This window comes from Phacochoerus africanus, chromosome 5, assembly GCF_016906955.1.
Source record: "Phacochoerus africanus isolate WHEZ1 chromosome 5, ROS_Pafr_v1, whole genome shotgun sequence".
Classification (NCBI taxonomy): domain Eukaryota; kingdom Metazoa; phylum Chordata; class Mammalia; order Artiodactyla; family Suidae; genus Phacochoerus; species Phacochoerus africanus.
The window spans coordinates 28367328-28391654 of NC_062548.1; the positions used below are offsets into that span (position 1 = coordinate 28367328).

Here is a 24327-nt window from a genome sequence, read left to right on the forward strand (position 1 = left end):
AGAGGCTGGGCACTGAAGCTCAGGCCTCAGAAGTCAGTCCTGAGGAGAGGACTAGGGTTGGCTGTGTGCAAAAACCCTGAGGGGGTTAAGGGGCAGTGAACCATGGCCGAGGGAGTGTGGGAGTGTAAGAGAGGCAAGGTGACTTCGCTCAAGAGAGCACTGGCTGGGGGCAGACTGCAAGAGGAACAAACAACCCAGTTGAAAAATGGGCAGCAGACCTAAACAGACATTTATCCAAAGAAAACATACTGATGGCCAGTTGGCACAGGAGAAGATGCTCAACTTCGCCAATTATTAGAGAAATGCAAATCAAAACTACAATGATGTACCACCTCACACCAGTCAGAATGGCCATCATTAAGAAGTCAATGGGACTTCCTGCTGTGGTACAATGAGATCAGCAGCATCTCTCCAGCACCAGGATGCAAGTCTGATCCTAAGCCCAGCAGGTTAAAGGGTCTGGCATTGCTACAGTGTGACATAGGTAAAGACTGCAGCTCCAATCTGATGCCTGGCCAGGGAACTCCATATATCACAGGGTGGAATAACTAATTAACTAACTAACTAAGTCTACAAATAACAAATGCTGGAGAGGGTGTGAATAAAAGGGAATTCTCCTACAAACTTTTGGTGGGAATGTAAATTGGTACAAACACTATGGAAAACAGTATGGAAGTTCCTTAGAAAACTAAATATAGAATTAGTATATGACCCAGAAACCCCACTCCTGGGCATATAACCCGTCAAAAATTAATGTAAAAAGATATATACATTGCAGCACTATTCACAATGGCCAAGACATGGAAACAACCTAAATGTCAATCGACAGATGAACAAAGATGTGGTACATACACACAATGGAATACTACTCAGTCACAAAAAAGAACAAAATAATGCTGTTTGCAGCAACATGTATGCAACTAGAGATTTTCATAGTAAGTGAAGTCAGAAAGAGAAAGACAAATATCATATGATATCACTTAGATGTGGAATCTAAAATATGACACAAAAGAACCTATCTACAAAATAGGAAAAGACTCAGAGACATGGAGTACAGACTTATGGTTGCCAAGGGGGAGGGAGGAAGGAATGGGATGGACTGGGAATTTGGGGTTAATAGATGTAAACTATTACATTTAGAATGGACAGACAGTAAGATCCTGCTGTATAGCACAGGGAGCTATATACAATCTCCTGGAATAGACAATGATGGAAAACAATACATTAAAAAAAGAATGTATATGTGTGTATGACTGAGCCACTTTGCGATAGAGCAGAAATAGGCACATTGTAAATCGACTATACTTTAGTAAAAACAAAAAATAACCATAGACAGAGGAAAATAAGATTACATAAATCAGAAACTAAGAAACAGATAAAAATGCTGTAAAAGGTTCCATATATTAAAATTATCAGCCAAAAGACTCAAATAACTATAACTTTATGTTCAAAAGAAAAAAATGATAGGATTGAGGGTTTGAAAAGAGAACTGGAACTATAACAGCATGACAAATTTGAAAAACAGCCAAATAACTCTAAAACAGAAAAATACAGCAACTGAGTTTAACCTCAATGGATGGTATAATTGCAGATTTGACACAGCTGAAGAGAAATTAGTCGTCTGGAAATGTTTTCAGAAGAAAATACTAAAAATAAAGCATAGAGAGACAAAAAGAAAAACAATACAGTGACACCATAAAATTTAATAAACATATATTTGTAGTACCAATATGGGTAGAAATTGACAGAGGTAACAAATGAAAACAGGTAAAAATTTTCTGAAATTGATGAAAGACATAAAATCACAGACTCAAAATGAATACCAAACAAGACAAAAGAAAAGCTTTTCCCTCTTGAATTTTTATCTGGAAAAATCTGTGGTACTGGAATATGAATTTTAAATAAATTGAACAATTATTAAAATAAGCTACACATAAACTCCCTGTGTGGAATAGATTAATAAAACTATAACTGAAAGTATGTATGTATAATTTATTTCTATGAGCATGTATGTACACATAGAATTATGTATGTATCACTGCATTTCCTTTATGGCAAAGATGTAACCTGTATCTTAAAAACAAGATTGTTCCCAGGCGGCTCTCAGGGCACCAGGCTCCTACAGGGCTCCCACAAACTGAGGCTCCCAGTCCAACTTGACACCAACCAGCTGCATTGGCACCATGCTTCCAGCTCCCGTGAACTTAGGCTCCCCAGCTCTCCCAAGTGTTGGCTAGCTCCTATGACCCTGGGTGGCTCTTGTGACTCCAGGCTCCTAGCCCACTTTAGTCCCAGGTTAGCCCCCATGGACCTAGACTCTAGATTGGTTCCCACAAATCCAGTTTCCAGGCCCCTACCCCTCACATCAAACCAGACTCAGCATTGAGGCCAGGTCCCATGAACCCAGGCTCCTGGCTTCAGGGACAGAGTGGCCTCCAGGGACTCAACATCCAAATTGGATCCTGAGGTTAAAGACCAACTGCTGTGGCCCCAGGCTCACCTTAGAGTCAGGCTAGCACCCATGTCTCCAGTCTCCAGGCTGTCTCTTGTGAAACCAGGTTTCACGAACTGTCCCAGTACCAAAAGAGACCCCCTAGACCTGTTCCTGGTCCCAACTCAGTGGTGCAGGGTGCTGGTTGGCCCCTGCAGACCCGGATCTTTGTATGCCCACACAGATCCATACTCCAGGCCACCCCAGTGAACCTAGGCTCCATGCCTTCTCCCACAGAACCAAGTGCCAGGGTGGCCCCCATGCAACCAAGCACCAGGTCTGCCCACATCCTGACCTAGGGAGTAAACCAGCCTGCCCAAGGTTACCAGCAGCAAGCCCACCTGTGGACACCACCAGAGAGCCCATCTAAAATCTCTGGACTAGCTGACTTAAGGGGTACCTGCCAAAGCTAGTTTGTAAACACTGGAAGAACTCCCTACCTCCTGAAGTGCAGACACAAATACATGGCCATAAGGATTATGAATAATCAAGGAAACAGGACACCTTCAAAGGAAACTAATAAAACCCCAATGACTGACCCTAAAGAAGTGGACATCTATGAACTGACAAAGAATTCAAAATATCCTTTTTTAAAAAACGTCAGTAAACTACAAGAAACACACATAGACAACTAAATAAAATTAGGAAAATCATTCATGAACAAAAAATGAGAAATTAAACAAAGACAGCCATTAAAGCCATTAGAAACCATTAAAACCCATCAAAGGAAAACAAACAGAAATCCTAGAGCTGAGGAATACATCAACCAAACTGAAGAATTCAATACAAAGCTTCAACAGTAGACTTAAAGCAGAAAATAGTGAACATAAGGGAGGTAATTTGAATGAGAATGTACGGAAATATAAAACATACTGGAAAATTACAGAGACAAATTCAGAACACTCATACTATGATACGGTGGCCTATTAATCATTTAACTCTATTATAAAGGTTTATAGGTCAAAAGTATTGAAATAATTATAACAGTTTGTTAATAGATACACAATATAAAACAAGGTAAATTCTGACATATATCAAAAACAAAATATGGAGGGGGGTAAAATTAAAAGAATAGAGTTATGTATGTGATCAAAGTTATCAGCTTAAAATACACTGTCACACAGCAAAATGGATGTTCCCAGAAATTATCATACAAACTGAAGTCGGGCAAACACAAATATCATATGATATCAACTTAAAGGTGTACTTTTAAAAATTATACAAATTAACTTATTTATAAAACAGAAAGACTCACAGGCAGAGAAAGTAAACTTGCGGTTACAAAAGGGGAAAGGGGGGATAAATGAGGAGTTTGGGATTAAGAGATATACACTATTATGCATAAAATAGGTAAATAAGGACCTACCATGTAGCCAGGAAACTATATCTAATATCTTATAATTATCTATAATGGAAAAGAATGTGAAAAAATATATATATATACAGAAAATCATCAATATATATGAACCAAAAAAAAAAAAAACCCAAAAAAGGAATAAAGGAGCAAGGGAACATAAAATCAAAAACCAACTAGTAATATGGCCTTCATAAATCCTTACCTATCAATAATTACTTTCAATGTAAATGAATTAATTTCTCCCAATTAAAAGGCATGTGGTTACTTGATAAAAAAAAGCATGACCCAAGTAATATGGTGATGACAAGATTCACTTCTGGGGAGTTCCCACTGTGGCTTATTGGGTGATGAATTTGATTAGAATCCATGAGGATGCAAGTTTGATCTCTGGCCTCACTCAGTGGGTTAAGGATCTGGCATTGCTGTGAGCTGTGGTGTAGGTTACAGACAGGGCTTGGATTCCACATTGCTGCAGCTGTGGTGTCAGCCAGCAGCTGCAGCTCCAATTCAGCCCCTAGCCCAGGAACATCCATATGCTGCAGATGTGGCCCTAAAAAGCATAAAGCAAAAACAAACAAACAAACAAAACAAATAAACAAACAAAAAAAACCCCTTCAGCTTTCAGGACATACATAGGCTCAAAGTGAAGGGATAGAAAGATATTCCATCCAAATAAAAACCAAAAAGAAAGCAGGGATTGATATACTTATACCAGACCAAAGAGACATTAAGTCAAAAACTATAATGAGACAAATAAAGTCATTATATTATACTTCATCAGAATATAACAACAATAAAAACATACGCACCTAATGTTGGAACACCTTATTAAGCAAATACCAACAAATCTGAAGGGAGAAATAAAAAACAATGTAGTAATAGTAGGAGACCTCAATACTCAACTTCCAAAAATGGATAGATCATCCAGACAGAAAAATAACAAGGAAACATTAGAACTGAACCATACCTTTTACTAAACAGAACAGAAACATGAAGAAAATTCCATCCAATGGCAGCATGCTCTCAAGCACACATGGAACATTCTCCAGGACAGATCACACATTAGGTCACAAAACAAGACTTACGAAAATGTAAGAAGAGTGAAATCTCACTAAGTATCTTTTCTGACTACAATGGTAAGAAGTAGAATTCAGTATTTAGAGGAAAGTGGAAAATGTCAAATGTGTGGAAATAAACATGCTCCTGAACATCCAATGAGTCAAAGAAGAAAGCAACAGGGAAATCAACATATATACTTATCCTGAAACAAAGGAAAAAGGAAACAACATACCAAAACTTAAGGGATACAGCATAAGCAGTTCTAAAAAGGAAGCTTATAATAGTAAATGTTTATAATAGTAAATTGTTGCTACTTTGAGAAAAAAGAAAGAACTCAAAACAACCTAACTTTGTATATACCTGGAGGAATTGAAGTGGGGAGGGAACTAAACCCAAAAATTACCAGAAAGAAGGAAATAAGATCTAAAGCAGAAACAAATGAAATAGGGCCCACAAAAACAATAGCAAAAAATAAGAGCTGGTTTTTTTTTTGAAAAGATAAAATTAACAAAGCTTTACCTAGACCAAGAAAATGAAAGCAAAGACTCAAAACTAAAATTAGAAATGGACAAGGAGACATGATAATTGATACCCCAGTAACACAAAGGATTATAGCGCACTACCATGAACCCGGAAGAAACTGAAAAAATTTATAGAGACATACAACCTACCAAGATGGAATTATGAAGAAATAGAAAATGTGTACAGATCAATAATGAATAAGGAGATTAGTAACCAAAAATCTCCCAAAGAAAAGTCCAGGACCAGGGGGTGTCACTGGTGAATTCTACCAAACTTTACTTTTCCCCTACCAAACACTTAAAGAATTAACACCAATCTTTCTCAAAGACTTCCAAAAACCTGAAGAGGAAGGAACACTCTCAAACTCCCATTTCACAAGGCCATGATTACCTAACACCAAAGACTGGTAAATATACTATAAGCACTTCTGAAGATCTAAATGAATTTAATCTTGACCAAGAAGGACATGGCAGATGTTTTCTGCACACTGGGCAATGATAAAAATGAAACAAAACATACAAATCAAGCAAACTAACAAAAAACAGTTTAGGCTATTGCCAGAGACTTCTAAAATGAAGTGATTTTCCATGAATATTTAACCAGAGGGACGGTGAAGAGCTTACATGATTTCAAATTTTCTGCATACAGTGATACTAGTTACTATTTTAGCTGGTGTCCTTCAAATTAACAATACAGATTTTGTAGTACAAAATTTGACCTCGCTGTAACCGGTATTAAGCATTTAGTATATATCTGCAAAATAAATAACACAGAAGCGATTCTTCATTCAAAAGGCTCAAAGTTTAAAACAGCAAATACCACTGAAGCGAAGTTCCAGGATGCAAAAAAATCTAGCAAAAATACCTTAGGATGACACTGGGGATTGGAAGAAAATAGTTTTAAATTTCACTTTACTTTCTTTCATCTCATGCCCTAATCCACTTCCAATCTTTACTTTCTTCAGAAAAGCGATAATAGCTAAAAGAGCAAGAAGACAGTGTGCCCCTTCTCAGTCAAAACAACAAATCTGGGATAATCCATAATGAGGAAAAGCAAACCTTATTTTGCTGTTGTTTCCTCCCCCCCCCCCCCCCCCGTTGTCTCCTGGAGAGTTCTGTGAGGTCTTAGGGTAGAAGAGACACGACCCTTCCTTCCTGGGTAAACTCCTAAGCAACAGCAATACATCATGGTAGAAGGCACAACAGGACGCAAGGAGGTCATGTGACCTTACTGCGGTGTAAGTAATATTACGATTCATATGAGGTTGGTGGGGGTCGTTTTTTGGTTTCGGTTTGTTTTGGGGGGGGGGGGAGGAGAGAGGGTTGTGGACGGTTTGCGTGTTTGGTTTGGCTCCCAGAAAGTCAGCCTCTGTGGGGGCCCGGGGAGCATCCGCTTGGGCAGGGGAACCTGGGGAGAAGGACCAAGGGCTGGGAGGATCTGACACTCACCGGCTCAAGCCTCTCAACCACTACCACCTGCCCCCTTGCTTCTGAAGCTGAGAAACGCGCGCCGATTCTGCCCAGTGCCTCCTCCCAACGTCCTATTCTCAACCGGCCCCCTCCCACTGCCCCGGGTAGGTGTGCGGCCTCCGCTACGCGCGCGCACATCCAGCAAAGATACGCCTCCTCCGCCCCTTCCCCGCGCAAGCGCCCACGCGCCCCGGGCCGCAGCACGATTCTACCCCGCAGGCGCAGAGCGTCCTCATTATCAGCCTGTCTGCCCAGCACCCTCTCGCCCTCCCCTGCTTCCCTTCAGCACGACCGCCCTCCGGCTCGACTCTTCGGCGCGTGCCCCCCCCCCCCCGCCATCCCCCGCACCGCCCAGACCCCAAGGAACCTATCTGGCATCTTCACGCTTGCTCTCCAAGTTCTTCGCCTCTGGACCCTAAAGGACGACCCGCAGTTTTCCACATCTCGTGGGTTCCCCTCTCCCTCCTGTGTCAAGGTCACCTTTAGCGGAGCCAGGACTGGTGGCAGGACGTTTAAGGGGAGCAAGTGGCTGCCCTGCCTTTAAAGCCTGTGGGAGTTAAACAGGGAACTTCGGGAGGCCGGGCGCAGGCGCAGAGTCTAGCAAATCCCACCTGCAGGCTACTTAAAAGCATCCGCCCCCTGTCGTGGGGCGTAAGGCGCGTGGCCTAAGGCGCGCCTTCCTCGGGGCTCTTTCCCCAGCCTGCCCCGCCCTTCCCTGATCCCGGCTTTCCATCTGTGGGTAGAGGCTACCTCTGGCCTTGACCGCAACAGCGCATAAAATCCCCAGTGCAGGTCTGCTCTGACCCGCCAGCCTTTCGGCTGAGCCCACTTCCAATCTTTCTCCTCTCGGCTGACCCCACCTGAAAACCCAGCTCTAGTGTAATTTAAGGAATCACAGAGGGAATCCTTTCCCCTGCTGTGCCCGCTATCAATTTACTGCCTCTCAGCGCCAAATAGAACTAGGTTCTTGATCTGATAGCGTAACCCTTGTCAGGAGAGTGTGCTGGAGGAACACTGCAGGACAAGGGGCTTCTACTCTTGACCAAGGGTGTTTTAGATTCTTCCTGCTCTTACCTTACCAGCAGCAGTTGGGGAGGACAATTTGTGGCTCTCGGCCCCCCGCCCCCCATTAAGTGCGGATTCCCAGTGATTGAAGGAGGTGACCCTTCTTAGCACCAGCCCCACCAACAACCTCTGGGAAGGAACCATGGTTCCCTGTTGGCCAGGATAAGGCAAGAGGTAATTCCTGGGCCGGGAACTTCCCCACCATCAAGTGAGCCACAAGTAAACCTTCTCAAGAAGATCTGAATCCCACTCTTGGGGAGACGTCTCTCAAGTTTTTTTCCTTGGGTATTTTCTGGAGTTTACTTCCGTATGCATAATCCCCTGTTAAAGGTGAAAGTGCTTGCTGGAAGATGAAGAGATGGGTCGAGGGAAGGAAGGGCAGGGGAAGAGACTACAGAGTAAAGGGCTTTTTAAAAGGGTCATGAATGGAGGCAATTGGGTGACCGGATGCAAGTTGAAAGCTTAATAAAATGAAATGTCTCCTAATTTTTCAAGATGGTCCACCCGGGAGACAAATTTTGCCATTACTAGAAAATATACCATTACAATATCTAATTGAGGACCTAAAAACCTAGAACAAACCACCCCGAAATAGTGCAGCTTCATGGATGCTTTACCTCTTGCAATTCGCCAGGGGTGAACTAATATGCATGCGCATGAATCTGGAGGTGATTAGATTTCTCAGGCCGCTTCTGTTAGCACGAGTCTATGTGCCTGATGGACAAGGAGGCCGAACAAACAGAAACACTGCAGTTTGGACCAGAGACAGCTTTATTGAGGAGCCATGCAAGGAGATGGGTGGCTCATGTGCCCCAAATATCCCAAACTCCCCGAACCAAAGTTGTAAAGCATTTTAAAGTTGGTTGGTTGGTACAAACGTCTTGGTCCAGAAATTCTTTATTCTTGTAGCTGTCCACGGAAGTCAGTTTACCATGTTCCTTTAAAACTTCAAGACCCATATTATACTTCAGAGAGGAGCTAAAGCAGAGGATATGAGGGCAGGGCCTGCATCTGCCCAAACGGGGATGAGAAGAAGACTTCTCTCACTCCCTCTCCACTTCATTTCTCCTTCATTCCTTTTTAATGAGAGGTGGGGCAAGAATAGGAAGGCATTTTTAAGGACTTGTTTTTGCTTTCTTTCTTGGATTTTAAATGCTCCGGGGGTGAAGATTCTCTTACAAATATGGAATCTGAGTTTAAGCTTTGGAAATAATAACCCAATTTACCCCTTAAATGCTGATATTGACTTTCATTTCATTCTTTTTTGTTAAAAATTCCCTATGTGTGTTTAGGTATGTGTGTATCTATGTCTCAGTGGTGTATTTATGGGAAAGATGATTTGCCCCAGGCTTTACATTCCTCTTGCTCTTGGAGAGACAGCACTGAGTGATGGCTTGCAGTGAGATCTTAATGGCTAGCTCAAGAATTGAACTTGGCCAGCCTGAATGACAACCATAAATCCTGGCCACTAGATCAGCTAGAAACTAGAAGCAGAATTGCGCAATTCTTGCCCCTATTACAAAACAAGAATGTTTCAAGGGAGGCAATGAGTGCAAAAATGGGTTCACGTTTGTTGTTATAAACCAAGTACATCATGTGGGCGAACACACAGAGAAGGAGTTTATTTAAGACAGCAGCAAGACAGGAATCCACACCCAAAAGAGGAGTTAGGGGTTCAGCCATCCTCATGAGTGAGAAACACACCAGAGAGGCGATTTAAACCACTTACCTAGGACAGCTCTTCCAGGTCTTTGTTTTCCTTTGGCCAATTATCTTGTTTCACTTCTCACGCCAGACCGGACCCAAGATGGATTCCAGAGCAAAATGTAATGGGATGGTTATAAGGACTTATTATGGCCTGGCGAACCCTCCCTTTTTGACCCCAAGGAGTCCTTCTACGCATGTATGTTTGGGGAGGTCTTCTTGACCCCAGGAATGATTGATGTGTGGTCCTCTTATCTTTTTTTAACCCATCAGAGCTCAGCGCCTGCCATTAACTTTCTCCTTGACATGTCTAAGAGAATCAAGCCCAATTTACTCAGCCTAACAAGTCCCAGCTGTTCTCAGCCCAGGGGCCCATCTATCACCTACCTCACTCTTATCCCTAACTCAGTATTGTTCTATGTGTTAGTAAAAACATAGACTCCTACTCTGCAAAATGTCCCATCTAACAGTGCCATCATTTCTGGATGTTTCTGCTCAAATATTCAGAATACTCAGGAATAGGTCCTTGTCCCCACACTGATAAATGCTGCTCTTTCACATTTCTAGGAGAGAAAACAGAAATTTCACCAAAATGTCTTTAGATTTGCACATGCTGGACACACAGGCTGCCCATATAAATCTACAAAGAAGAGACGTACGTTCTCTTTGGGGGACTCTTTATTACATAAACATATTTACACTAAAATATACACAGACATGCCCCTCCATGTATCCAGGTGTAGCACAGAGTAGGCTAAGGAAGGGTCTCTGGTCGTTGGAAGTGAATCTCATGGCACCTTTTTTCTTGGTTCTGTAGGGTTAGCAAAGGTCAGGAAGACTTGTTCCAGTGTTATCTGACTGATGGAATAGTCTTCTAAATTGTATTGCTCTTTAGCTTCCTCCAAAATACCAAACACCTTCAACAACAACAAAAAAAGTGCAGTTACCATTGCGGTCCTCCCTTCCCGCCTCCAACCCAGATGAGTCTCTCCTCCACTTTCTACAACTGCTGCCAAGTTAATGGTGGAGGACAAAAAGCACAGAAGGGAGAGATGAGAAAATGGACAAATAGATCATTGAGAATTAAAACAAGGCAGTTTTCTGTCCTCATTTTCTTGATGGACATGGACTAACAATGGGATTTGGGGAGCAGAAATTAAGCCATGAAACACTGGGGTTGTTTGAAAAGTAGCCCCTCTGCTCCTCCTACAGTGCCAGAATTCCATTTCACATGTCTGCATATCAAATACTGCTCCCATCATTAGTGGTTTCTTAACATGTAATATCAGAAGGACATAATTTCTACAATCACCTTTCCCCAGGTATTGTCCTTGCTTGGAATGTAGTAGTGAAGGATCCCCTGGTTCTCATGCTTTAATACACTACCTAGGAAAGGAAAGATAGGATGGGTGAATAATCTTACAGGTTTCTTTTTAAATTTCCAAAATATTGTTATAGCTACTTAATTATATATAACAGAAAAGTGAATAGATAGGACTAATACAAAAGGGGGGAATGATTGAATATCCCATTCTCTTTAGTATGCATGAAATGGCTAATTCTTTTCAGCAGATTTGTTCCTGATGAAATAGTCTTGTCTTTTTTTTTTTTTTTTTTTTTTGATATTTCTTGGGCCGCACCCGCGGCATATGGAGGTTCCCAGGCTAGGGGTCCAATCGGAACTGTAGCCACCGGCCTACGCCAGAGCCACAGTAACGCGGGATCCGAGCTGCGTCTGCAACCTACACCACAGCTCACGGCAATGCCGGATCGTTAACCCACTGAGCAAGGGCAGGGACCGAACCCGCAACCTCCTGGTTCCTAGTCGGATTCGTTAACCACTGCGCCACGACGGGAACTCCCTGATGAAATAGTCTTACTCTTACGGAGTTCATACTATTACTGAGGGCAGAATTTTGGGCACAGAATTATCAATTCATATGCGAAGCAGAACTACTCTTGAGAGAAATGTTTAGTGGTTCTTCTTTGCATTTAAATACTGTATCATGGCTGAGACATCAACAGAACAAAGTAGGAAAAAAAATGCCTTAAAACTTTACATGGTAATATGTGAAAATAATTGTGAATTGACCTAAATATATGACTTTAGAGATATAACTTGTATGCATGGCATAAATTCAAGACTCTCTTATCAAAATGATATGAAAGAGCTAAGTTAGAACCTTTTTTGATAAAAATTTCTTAGCATAATGAGCACTAGAAACTGTAGAAACAAGAATCCCCAAAGGAGTTCAGTATGGAAAATCATTAAACATTAATAACCCAGAGAAAAATGTTATCGACACCATAAAACATATGGATGGTGAGACAAAAATACACGATTTAATGCATCTCTAACAAAGTTAACCCAACCTAATTTACCTGGAAATGTCATTGTGATGAAAAATTTTAAATCATCTAATTTATCCTCATGTGTATAAATCTTGGCCTTGATGTTCAGGATGTAAATATTGCCAAACTTGCTCTTGAGGTGCTGAGGGTTACCCAGACACATGAACTTCCCCTGCACCATGATGGCCAGCCTGGTACAGAAGGCATCACATTCCTCCATTCTAGTAAAACAAGATACCAGAAAAATGTAAAGCTAAACATTTCTTTTGGAGGACATTCTATAGTTCAAACAGAACAAGGATTTTGTGACTCTGCTTTCAATGTGAAGTGGAATTTGCCAAAGGCTCATAATTGTGAAGTGGAAATTTTTCAAACGATGAAAAAGAGAGTAAAAAAAATCCTCAAAATGATAATCTCCTGAACTTCTTGTTCTCTCCCTACTTTTGATTATTTACTCAATGAGGATTCTTGACTGTTTCATTCAGTAAGGTTAATGAATATCTCACAGTACTCAAGCAAGTTCACAGTTCAATATACTTAGCCCCAAATAACTCTTACAGTCACTACAATGCTTGCCAACCCTCAACCCATGCTTCCAAATGAGCCACACCTGTGGGAGCTTATAACGATGGCTTTTCCACTTTCACGTGCCCATGTCACAGCATCCCAGAGCAGGCGTTGGGCTACTGGGTCCATGCCAGTTGTTGGTTCATCCAGCAAAATCACTGAGGGTTTTCCCATCAGAGCAATAGCAGTACTCAGCTGACGTTTGTTTCCTCCACTTCATGGTCATAGAAGAAGAGAGAATATGGGGAGGATATATGCATCAGTTATTTATAGGACACAGCATTAACATCTCAAATGATGAGAATCTCAGCAAGCACTTAACGTGGACATCCACTATGCTGATTAGATGCATCTTAGATAAGGTAGTAGACCCAAGTATAGGATATATACAACAATCAAATTTCCTTTGAAATGTAGAGGATAGCCCTTTACATAACTGATTTTAGCCATATTATCAGTGGTATTTATTTACTTATTTTTAGGGTTTTCTGATTTTCCAGATATACAAGTCCCACCGTAATTCAAACGGCCAACATTCCTCTTTTTTTGGGAGATAAAGACCCTATAGGGAAAATACGAAGATCCATTTTGAGATTTAGGGCTACAATCCAAGTACAGCTAGGATTTTGAGTTTCATCTCTGCAAAGGAAAGACAATGAACTACATTGATCTGTCTTATTACTGGTATCTGAAACCTACAAACTCATGAGCTAGTTCCACAAGGCTACAATTGTGTGACAGAAGGATTTAGGTGAAGCTGTGGACATGGACTTCAAACATCAAAAACATAGGCACCTCAACATTAGCAGCCACAACAAAAAAATCAGCATAATTACTCACCTGTAGGTGCTGATAAGCTTGTCAGCATGGGGTTCCAGTTGTAGTGAATTCAACCATTTGTCCACATACTGCTGAATCTGGGGCTCAGAGATTCCCCATAATCTGGCATACATGATCATTATTTCCCGACCAGTCATGTATTCCAGCAAGGCATCAGATTGAGGACAATAGCCAATTCTTGACTTCACCTGATTATAAGAATTGCCTTAATAAGGACCCAAGTCATCTAGGCCACTGAGCATTCCTAGATGAGATAGAAGACCCACAGACCTACAGGCCATGCCTCTAAGAGTCCTACCAAGAATTTTTTTTTTCTAAAAGTAATCTATTGTAATAAATTGGAGTAATAGGTTCCCCAGTTCAGTTTTAATAATCTTTTTTTTTTCTTTTTTCTATTTAGGGCTGCACCCATGGCATATGGAGGTTCCCACGCTAGGAGTCAAATCAGAGCTACAGCTGCTGGCCTACACTGCAGCCACAGCAATGCAGGATCTGAGCCGCATCTGTGACCTATACCACAGCTCATGGCAATGTCGGATCCTTAACCCACTGAGCAAGGCCAGGGATCCACTTGTCAAAAATCCACTTACAATTTTAGAGTCAGCCCTCTGTATCCATGGTTCTGCATCTATCAATTCAACTGTGGATTGTGTAGTACTATAGTATATATTTATTGAGGAAAATCTGTGTATCTGCATAGTTCAAATCCATGTTCAAGGGACAACTGTACTTCACATTTAAGTTTATTTTTATTTTTTTAATTAATTATTTTTTTTTGTCTTTTTGCTTTTTCTAGGGCTGCTCCTGTGGCACATGGAGATTCCTGGCTAGGGGTCAAATCAGAGCTGTAGCCACCGGTCTATGCCAGAGCCACAGCAACTCGGGATCCGAGCCATGTCTGCAACCTACAGCATAGCTCATGGCAATGCCAGATCCTTAACCCACTGAGCGAGGCCAGGGATCGAACCTGCAACCTCATGGTTCCTAGTTGGATTCATTAACCACTGCACCACAATGGGAACTCCTTAAGTTTATTTTTAAAAAGAGAAAAAATTTAAAGCAATAATAAAGAAAAGAAAGATTATCTATAAAGGAACATCAGATTGACAGTTGATTTCTCAAAAGTAGAGATGGGAGTAAAATGATAGTGAAACAACATATCACTTTGTTACAGGAAAATAGTTTCAAATCTCGAATTCTATATACAGCAAAAATATTTTTTTTGCCAATGAGGGTAAATTAAGCCATTTGCAGGGGAAAAAAGTAATGTGAATAAAATTTTTGATCCCGAGATCGAGATGGAGAAAATATCTGCGATTGCCTCTATTCTATTCTGAGTAGAGGCTCTAGCCATTGCAATAAGGCAGGGGAAAAAAACCCCCACAGGATTGAAAAGAAAAACAAACTGTCATTATCAGTAACAGTCATGATTGTAGAAGTGAAAATTACAGCATAATTTATAGAAAAATATTAGAATTAAGATAATTTAATAATTTGTTGAATATAAGTTCAATATTTTAAAATGTAATTCTATGGACTATCAATAAGTAATAAATTAAAATTATTTAAATTTGTATCAGAACATAAAATATACAGAAATAAATTGTGTACAATATTGTTTTTTCTTAAGAAAATCATGGACTTGGAGAATAGCCTTATGGTTGCCAAGGGGGAAGGGGAGGGAGTGGGATGGATTGGGAATTTGGAGTTAATAAATGCAAACAATTGCCTTTGGAATGGATTAGCAATAAGATCCTGCTGTGTAGCACTGGGAACTATGTCTAGTCACTTATGATGGAGCATGATAATGTCAGAAAAAAGAATGTATACATGCATGTGTAACTGGGTCACCATGCTGTACAGTAGAAAGGAAAATCATTTGGGAAATAACAATTGATAACAATTAAAAAATTAAAAATAAATAAATAAATATTTGAAGTCAAAACAAACAAAAAATATTGTTTTTTCTTGGTCTTAATCTAGACAACTAGTTGAATTTTCTTATTAGTGTAATATCCCTGCACAACCAAAAAATTATTATTCTGAGATATTTAATGAGACCCAAATACATGAAGATCTGTATTATGTTCACAATAAATATGTCAACCTCCTGAATACTACTTAAAATCCTAGCTTTTTTATTCAAAGGTATGCTAATTTATTAATTCAGCTATAGTTTTAAAAGGATGAGAACCACCAAAGTAACATTGAAGAACAAAGTTTTCACTTTTGGATATTGTGACTTTTTAAAAAGACTTTCATAATTAACAAAGTACGTTACTGGTGCAAAGATAAACAAATCAACCAATGGAAGAGAGCAGTCCAGAATCTGACTCATATTTATATAACACTTTATAGCTGACAAAATTGATGTTGCAGATAAAGAAGAATAATTTTTCAACAAAAGGAGCTAGGTAAATTGGTTATTTTTTAGTAAAACACAGGAAAAGGAAAAGAGAGTTCCAGTTGTGGCTCAGCAGGTTAAGGATCTGACTCGTATCCATGAGGATGCAGGTTCATTCCCTGGCCTTGCTCAGTGGGTTAACGATCTGGTGTTGCCGCAAGCTGCAGTGCAGGTTGCAGATGTGGCTCAGATATGGCCTTGCTGTTGTTGTGACATAGGTCAGCAGCTGCAACTCCAATATGACCCCTAGCCTTCCATATGTTGCAGATGTGGCCCCCAAAAGGAAGGAAACAAACAAACCAACAAATGACATAAAGGAATCTTGACCCTTATGTAATAGTATATAGATGGGTCATAAATCTAATTGTGGAAGATAATGCAATGAATCTTCTGATACCAAAGGAAATTTAATACCTAATATAAATATGGGGGAATTTTCTTCTAGTGCAGCAGGTTAAGGATTTGGTTTCATCACTGCAGTGTCTTGGGTGTGGCATGTGTTCATTACCTGGCCTAGGAACTTCCATGTACTGTGAGTGCTAGCCAAACAACAACAACAACAAAGCAAAAAAACTAATGAACACAGAGAAAAAATAGGCATCATTAAAATTTTAAAAAAACTTTTAGTCCAAAGAAAAATATGCCAAGAATGTCTTCAAATAATTGCCAAAACAGAGGCAACTCAATAGAAAAGATTACCAAGACTTGAACAGCCACTTCATGAAAGAGGATATCTAAATTTTCAATAACTATTTGAAGATATATTCAACTTCATACATTATCAGGGAAAAAAAGGAAAGAAGTTACTAAACACAATATAATGTCTAAAATCAGTCTAAAAGACTGTCAGTGTTTAATGTTGACAAGGATATAGAATGATGAAAACCATACACTGCTGGCAGGAGAGAAAATTGGTATAATCACTTTGAAAAGCCATTTGGCCGTATCAACTAAAGGTGAAGACTTACCTACTTTATTATGATCCAGTAATTTTATTTATAAGTATATATCTAACAGAGATGTGTACATTTATGCACCAAATGACATGTAAGTAGCAATCGTGGCCATATTAATAACAAAGCTCAGAAACAATATAAATATCTGCCAAACTTGCAATAGATAAACATATCATTTTATATTCATAAAATTAAATATTATACAACAATGTAAATGAACAAACTACCACTATATGTGACAATGTGTATGAAGCTTACAAGCATAAAATTGAATTAAAGAAGCCAGAAAGAAGTACACGGAACAATTGTTTTTATATAATGTTCAAAAATAAGTGAAATTAATGTGTGGTAGGAAAAGTCATCATGATGAAAATTCAAAAAGGAATAGATTAGTAATTTGAAATGAATATTTAGCTTAATTGTAAACATCAAGGAATTAAAAAAGAAAAACTCTATAATATTTTCACATGATACAATGTACATAAGAAAGTCCAACACTAAAACACTAAAAGGGCATAGAAGACTAGACAAAAAATCATGACACATCGGTTCACATTTATTAGAATGGCTATTGTCAATAAAACAGAAAATAGCAAGTATTGGTGAGGATGTGCAGAAATTGGAAATCTTGTGAATTCCTGGTGGGAACATAAAATGGTGCAGCCCCTATGGGATATAGTATGGCAGTTCTTCCAAAAATTAAACATGGAATTCCTGTGATCTTTGGGAATGTACACAGAATAATTAAAAGCAGGTTTCTCATATACTTGTAAACCAATCAATGTTCACAGTAGCATTATTCACACCAACCAGTCAGAAGGTGGAAACAACCTCAATGTCCATCAAAGAATAAGCAAATAAATAAATTGTGATATACACCTAGAATGGAATACTACTCAGCCTTAAAATAGTATAAAATTCTGATACATAGGTGATCTTTGAAGGCATTAGAATAGGTGACTAAAGTCAGATACAAAAGTGCAAATATTATTTGATTCTACTGACATGAGGTACTAGAATAGTCATATTCATAGAGATGGATAGTAGTATAGTGGGTACCAGGGATGGAGGGGAGATGGGGAGTTATGGTTGAATGGGGTACAGATTTTCAGTTTGTTATAATAAAAAAGTTCTGGAGATGGACAGTGGTGAAGATTGCCAATAATGTGAATGTTCTAAATGCAAATGAATTGCACATTCAAAAATGGTACATTTTGTTTATTTAAACCACATTCAAAGCCACAATGTTAAAGAACATTTTTAAGCATGAGGGGATGAAAAGATCACCATATGTCATATGTTTCAGAACAGCCAACTGGATAGATATATTCCCTGATGCTTGAAAAAGCTTCCTCAGATGTACTGAATTAGTCATTGCAAAAGGCTCATATTTGCCTGTATGTCTGGTCCCTCTAGAATTTTGACATTTTTTATAGATCATAGCTTTGGTGTCCAATTTAGCTTTTTCTCTTTGGCGCTATATTGATCTAACCTTTCCCCCATTCTCCACAATCAGGGGACTCTTTATACAACTCAATGTCCCTCCAAGGGGGTTTGATAAGTGGTATAGATAAGATATTTAGGGGAGACCGCTTCAATACTTGAATCCCCCCCCCCCCCCCGCACTTAGCTTCTTCCCAAGGTTATGCTTCCTCTTACGGGTGGCAATGTACAGCCCCCTGGCTGATGCAGGGATACAAAATCCAGCTACATTGCCTCAATTTAGGATCACTTTGAAAGGCAATCCTTTTCCAAAACTCTAAGATGGATCAAGACCTCAGTTACAAGTAAATTTCAGGTCATTTTCTCTTTCTTCCCAGTCTTTATTTCCTCATGGCACCTTCTCTGGCATATGTTAGATGCACTGTTGAGAGAACCTGCCTTTACCAGTTTCAAAGAACACAAAAGATGCTCTTGTCTTCGATTCTGTTCTAGTTGCCTCGCTGTTGCTCCTCAAAAACAATTATTGTTCTCTCTGGAATCTACTGACTGAGTCAACAGTATTAATATCAATACCTATCATGATTCCCAGCTAATATCTCCAGCCATCTGCCTATTTCCTGCATTCCCAAGTCATCATGCTTCTCACATCTTGGACTGTGATAGTGTCGTACCTTTTGGGTATTTTCAGTGATGCTGAAGCCATCAATGAACACTTTCCCAGAGGTAACAATCTCATCTCCTGTCAAAAGTTTGAAGGTAGTAGTTTTTCCAGCTCCATTGAATCCAAGCAATCCAAAGCACTCTCCTTTTTGGATTGCCAGGGATATATTTTTCACAGCAAAAATGACTGGGTACTTAAAATATACCTAAAAAATTCAGAAAACACAATATAGCAAAAGAATATTTGTTGGCTAAATACAATAAGTACCTCAGACCCCTATGGATCACTACTTCAAGTGATTTCACAAGAAGTCTTCTATCCCACTGAGAGAACAAACATGGATCCTGAAGAACCACAGCAAATCTGGACACGAATGACACGCTCTGAAGTAAAATGAAGCCACCATATTTTGGCCGGTGAATAATGTTACCTTTGTGAGTTCCTTAATGAGCACTGCCGAATTCAGCAACTCTCGAGGGTGCCCCAGGATTCTCCTTCTTTCGTTTTGAACATCTTCATCTTCAGATTCTCCAGATAATTCCTTGGATACTTTCCCCTATATTTTCAAGACAATAATCACAGAGGTGGATACTCTTTAGGGGTCTGATCTCATCTAAGTGGCTTCATGAAAGCGGAAGTGGGGGATGATTTCAAATATGTCAAAAGAGAATGTTTTAGTATTTAAAGAAGCCTCTGAATATCACCTCAACATCTCGTGTGAAAACTAAGTTTCAATTAATGAATAGTTAATCAGAAGAATGCAGGTGGAGATTAGAGGAGAAGAAAAAGTTATTCCAAATCACAGAAAGAGTGTAAATTAACATGCTAAGGTGTGTACTTTAGGTCTTTAAAAGTATGTAAAGCATTGAGAGAAATAGTTTTTATCCCTTGGGTCCTTAAGAAGAAAGTCATTTAAAGAAGGTAGGGAAATTCTAAAAAAAATGGTCATGAATTTTTAATAATAATAACTTTTCCCAAACTAAATAGGAATGGGAGTTAAGAAGATCAGCAAGGACTTTTTTTTTGTCTTTTTGCCTTTTCTAGGGCCACACCTGAGGCATATGGGAGGTTCCCAGGCTAGGAGTCTAATCAGAGCTATAGCCGCCAGCCTACGCCACAGCCACAGCAACGCAGGATCCGAACTGCGTCTGCAACCTACACCACAGCTCACAGCAACGCCGGATCCTTAATCCACTGAGCAAGGCCAGGGATCGAACCCGCAACCTCATGGTTCCTAGTTGGATTCGTTAACCACTGAGCCATGACGAGAACTCCAAGATCAGCAAGGATAAACTAGACTTTTCCTAAGAAACTCACTGGACCTTATGGTTCAAAATAAATATTAAAAGATACTATTGCTCTTTAGTAATCTTGACTAGACCAAGAAGCTTCAGGAAACTGATCTCAAGATATTAGGACAGAAATTTGTCATAATTTTAAGGCCATTTTTTCCAATTATTTCAGAATAGATTTTTTTTTTTTTTTTGCACAGATGAAGAAAATAGCCTTTCCCTCCTCTGGAATTGCACACCAAAAACTGAGCTCGATCAAGTGTGATTTATTAAGTCGCAATATGTATAACACTGAAAGGCTAAAGAAGAGTTGACTCTCATGAGGGAGGAAGAAAAAGAATCAGACAAATTTTTAAGACAAATAGAATGTCAGTGTGAGGAGGTCTGTGGACCTGTGAAACTGGTAAAAGAAATACTGAAAAATACCTATTTAAAGCCTTTGAAAATGAGCCTAAGGATGTTCATCAAATGAACAAAGATTTAGGAGTTCCTGCTCTGGTTCAGCTGGTTAGGGTGGGGGTTTCATTTAGGATCCAGCACTGGTGCAGCTGTGGCTCAGATTCAATCAGGTTCAATCAACGACTAAGGCATCTTTCTGGGAGAGGAATAATGTCAGCATTTCTCAGCACATTCCCCATCTACTTATTGCAGAGGCTATGTCCTGAGTGAGTTTAATTGGGAGTTTGAAGATTCTTTCTTCTATCCAGCCCCACACATGAAGTGGGGGACTTTACTTTGGGTGTGGTGTGGTATACTGAGCCCTAGATCATTGTTAAGGCAAAGGCTCCAAGGGCAGGGGGTGGGGGCAACCAAGAAGACCAGAGATTACTGTCTCCCACTAAGCACTCGTCCTGGAGCAGGGATATCCCTCAAGTGAGAAGCATATCACCATCCTTGATTCTTGGCTCAGAGCTTTTCCTGAGGGGTAGCATGAGGCTATAAAACAGAGAGCCAGTTGGAGATCCCATCATGGCTCCGTGGTTAACGAATCCAACTAGGAACCATGAGGTTGAAGGTTCTATCCCTGGCTTCTCTCAGTGGGTTATGGATCCAGCGTTGCTGTGAGCTGTGGTGTAGGTTGCAGATGTGGCTCGAATCCCCTGTTGCTGTGGCTCTGGCTTCGGCTGGCAGCAGCTTCCATTCGACCCCTAGCCTGGGAACCTCTGTATGCCATGAGTGCGGCCCTAAAAAGACAAAAAAAAAAAAAAGGGAGAGCCAGTAATTTCTCCCCCATAGAATTGTCTTTATTTGAAATAGTAGGGGTGAAATCAAGCATAAGGATGCTCTCAAAAAATGGAGGGTTTTATGTAAAGCAATTAATAAATGACTGGTGGTTCCACTATAGATATAAATTAACCATAGGCTTGCTGGTTTACTGGAGAGAACCAGAGAAAGAAATGGCTATGAAGAACCCTTCTGGGATGAAGAACAAATCCTGAAAAATGCCCTTTATCTGCTATAACGAAGACAAAATTTAACTGGATTGGTCTATGGAGCAATTTATAACTTAAGGCATTGTTGGGAACAGTACAGAAATCAGCCAGCACTTAGTGGAGCCTAACAGCTGGGTGTGGTCATGGAAAGGGCCACAGTCCAGAATGACTGTGCCCGCGCCCAGGTCTGTGTCCTCTGAGAAAAATATCAGGGGCTTCACACTACAAGGAAAATAGACTTCATTAAAACAGCCCAGATACTTAGTAAACAGACCAGCAAATAATAAAAAGTTCCTGTAGGAGGGCAGTACCCACAGAGGCAATGCTTACTTTAAATATTCAGAGTTTGGAAGAAAATTATGAAATGAAAGCAGAAACTGGTCCCATACATCGGAAAAAAGCAGGAAATAGAAACTGCCTTAAAAATAATCAGATGTCGGATTTAATGGACAAAGACGTAAAAAAACCCCGTTTTATATTTTTGAATTATATTTTTGTCCAGACATAGGCCCAGGAATAGGATTACTGGATCATATGGTAGTTCTATATTTAGCTTTCTGAGGCACCTCCAAACTCTTTTCATTGTGGTTGTACCAATTTACATTCTCACCAACAGTGAAGGAGGGTTCCCTTTTCTCCATATCCTCTCCAGCATTTGTTACTTGTAGACTTGTTAACAGTGGCCATTCTGACCAGTGTGAGGTGGTATCTCAATGGAATTTTGGTTGGCATTTCTCTCATAATTGGTGATGCTGAGCATTTTTTTTTTCATGTGCCTACTGGCCATCAATATGTCATCTTTGGAGAAATGTCTTTAGGTCTTGTGCCCACTTTTTTAATTGTTTTTTTTTGTGTTGTTGTTGAGTTGTACGAGTTGTTTGTATGTTTTGGCCATTAGGCCCTTGTCAGTTGCTTTGTTTACAAAGATTTCTCCCATTCTGTGTGTTGTCTCTTTATTTTCTAATAGTTTCCTTTGCTATGCAAAATTAAGAGACCAGCAACCATAAATAATTCTGCACACATATAGATGGTTATATAAAAATGTAACAGGAACCACAAATCCAATAACTATAATGATCACACAGATATAAAAGAAAAAGCAAGCCAAACACAGCACTAAAGATGGTCAGCAAATTACAAGAGAAGACAGGAAAAAGAGGAAGGAAGAAAAAAGGACCCCCCCCAAAAGAATGTGATAATAAGTACATATTTATCCATAATTACATTAAATGTAATTGGATTAAATGCTCCAACTAAAAGACTGGCTGAGTGGATACAAAAACAAGTTCCATATGTATGCTGCTTACAAGAGACCCACATCAGTCTTAAAGACACATACAGGCTGAAAGTGAGGGGAAGGAAGAAGATATTACATGCAAATGGAAATTATAGAAAAGCAGGAGTAGCAATACTCAGATAAAATAGATTTCATAATAATGAAGGTCACAAGAGAAAATAAGGACATTACATATATGATTAAAGGATCAATACTTGAAGAAGAAATAACAATTGTAAATATATATGTCCCCAACATAGGAGCTCCACAATCTATAATGCAACTGTTAACAGTCATAAAAGGAGAAATAAATAGCAACAAGATAATAGTGGGGAACTTTAACATTCCACTTACAGCAATTAACAGGTCATCCAGACAGAAAACCACCAAGGAAACACAGGCCTTAAATGATACACTAGACCAAACAGACTTAACTGATATCTAGAACTTTTCACCCCAAAGCAGCAGAATATACCCTCTTCTCAAATGCACATGGAATATTCTCCAGGATAGATCACATCTTGGGTCACAGATAAAGCCTTGGTAAATTTTTAAAAGTTGAAATTATTTCAGGCATTTTCTATGACCACAATGCTATGAGACTAGGAATCAACTGACAGAAAAAAAAAAAATAACAAAAAACCAAAAAACCAGCAAACCCCACAAACTCCTGGAAGGTAAGCAATATGCTACTAAACAACCAATGGATCATTGAAGAAATCAAAGAGGAAATGAAAAGACACATAGAGACAAACAACAATGAAGATACAACAATCCCAACACCTATGGGACACAGCAAAAGCAGTTCTGAGAGGGAATTTTATAGCAGTGCAATCATCTCAGGAAAAAGAAGAAAAATGCAAATAAACAACCTAACCTAGCTTAAACATATAGAGAAGAAAGAAGAGACAAAGCCCAAAATTAGTAGAAGAAAAGAAATCACAAAGACTAGAGCGGAAATTGGTAACATAGAGACAAAGAAAACAATTGAGAAGATCAATGAAACCAAAAGTTGCTTCTTTGAAAAGATCAACAAACTTGATAAACCCTTAGCCAGACATGAAGAAAAAAAGGAAGAGGGTTCAAATCAATAAAATTAGAAATGAAAAAGGGGAAGTTACAACTGACACTGCAGAAATACAAAGGATCATGAGAGACTACTGTGAGGATTTGTATGCCAATAAAATGGACAACCCAGAAGAAATGGACAGATTCTTACAAAGGTATAACCTACCCAGACTGAACCAGGAATAAATAGAAAATGTGAACAGACCAATTACAAATGCTGAAATTGAGAACGTGATTCAAAAACTAAAAGTCCAGGATCCAATGGCTTCACAGCTGAAGTCTATCAAACATTCAGATAAGAGCTAACACCTCTTATTTTGAAACTTTTCCAAAAATTGCAGAGGAAGGAACACTCCCATGCTCATTCT

The 24327-nt window shown here is 39.5% G+C and overlaps 1 protein-coding gene across 1 annotated transcript in view; it reads right to left on the reverse strand.

The window, feature by feature from the left end:
- Positions 1-8192: 8192 nt before the first annotated feature.
- Positions 8193-24327, reverse strand: part of LOC125128404 (phospholipid-transporting ATPase ABCA3-like) — a 101434-nt gene continuing 85299 nt past the window's right edge. The window contains 8 exon segments of the mRNA XM_047782759.1: positions 8193-8354; positions 10465-10584; positions 10980-11053; positions 12050-12240; positions 12630-12800; positions 13427-13614; positions 18901-19095; positions 19321-19446. Coding sequence (XP_047638715.1) covers positions 8193-8354; positions 10465-10584; positions 10980-11053; positions 12050-12240; positions 12630-12800; positions 13427-13614; positions 18901-19095; positions 19321-19446 — 1227 coding nt within the window.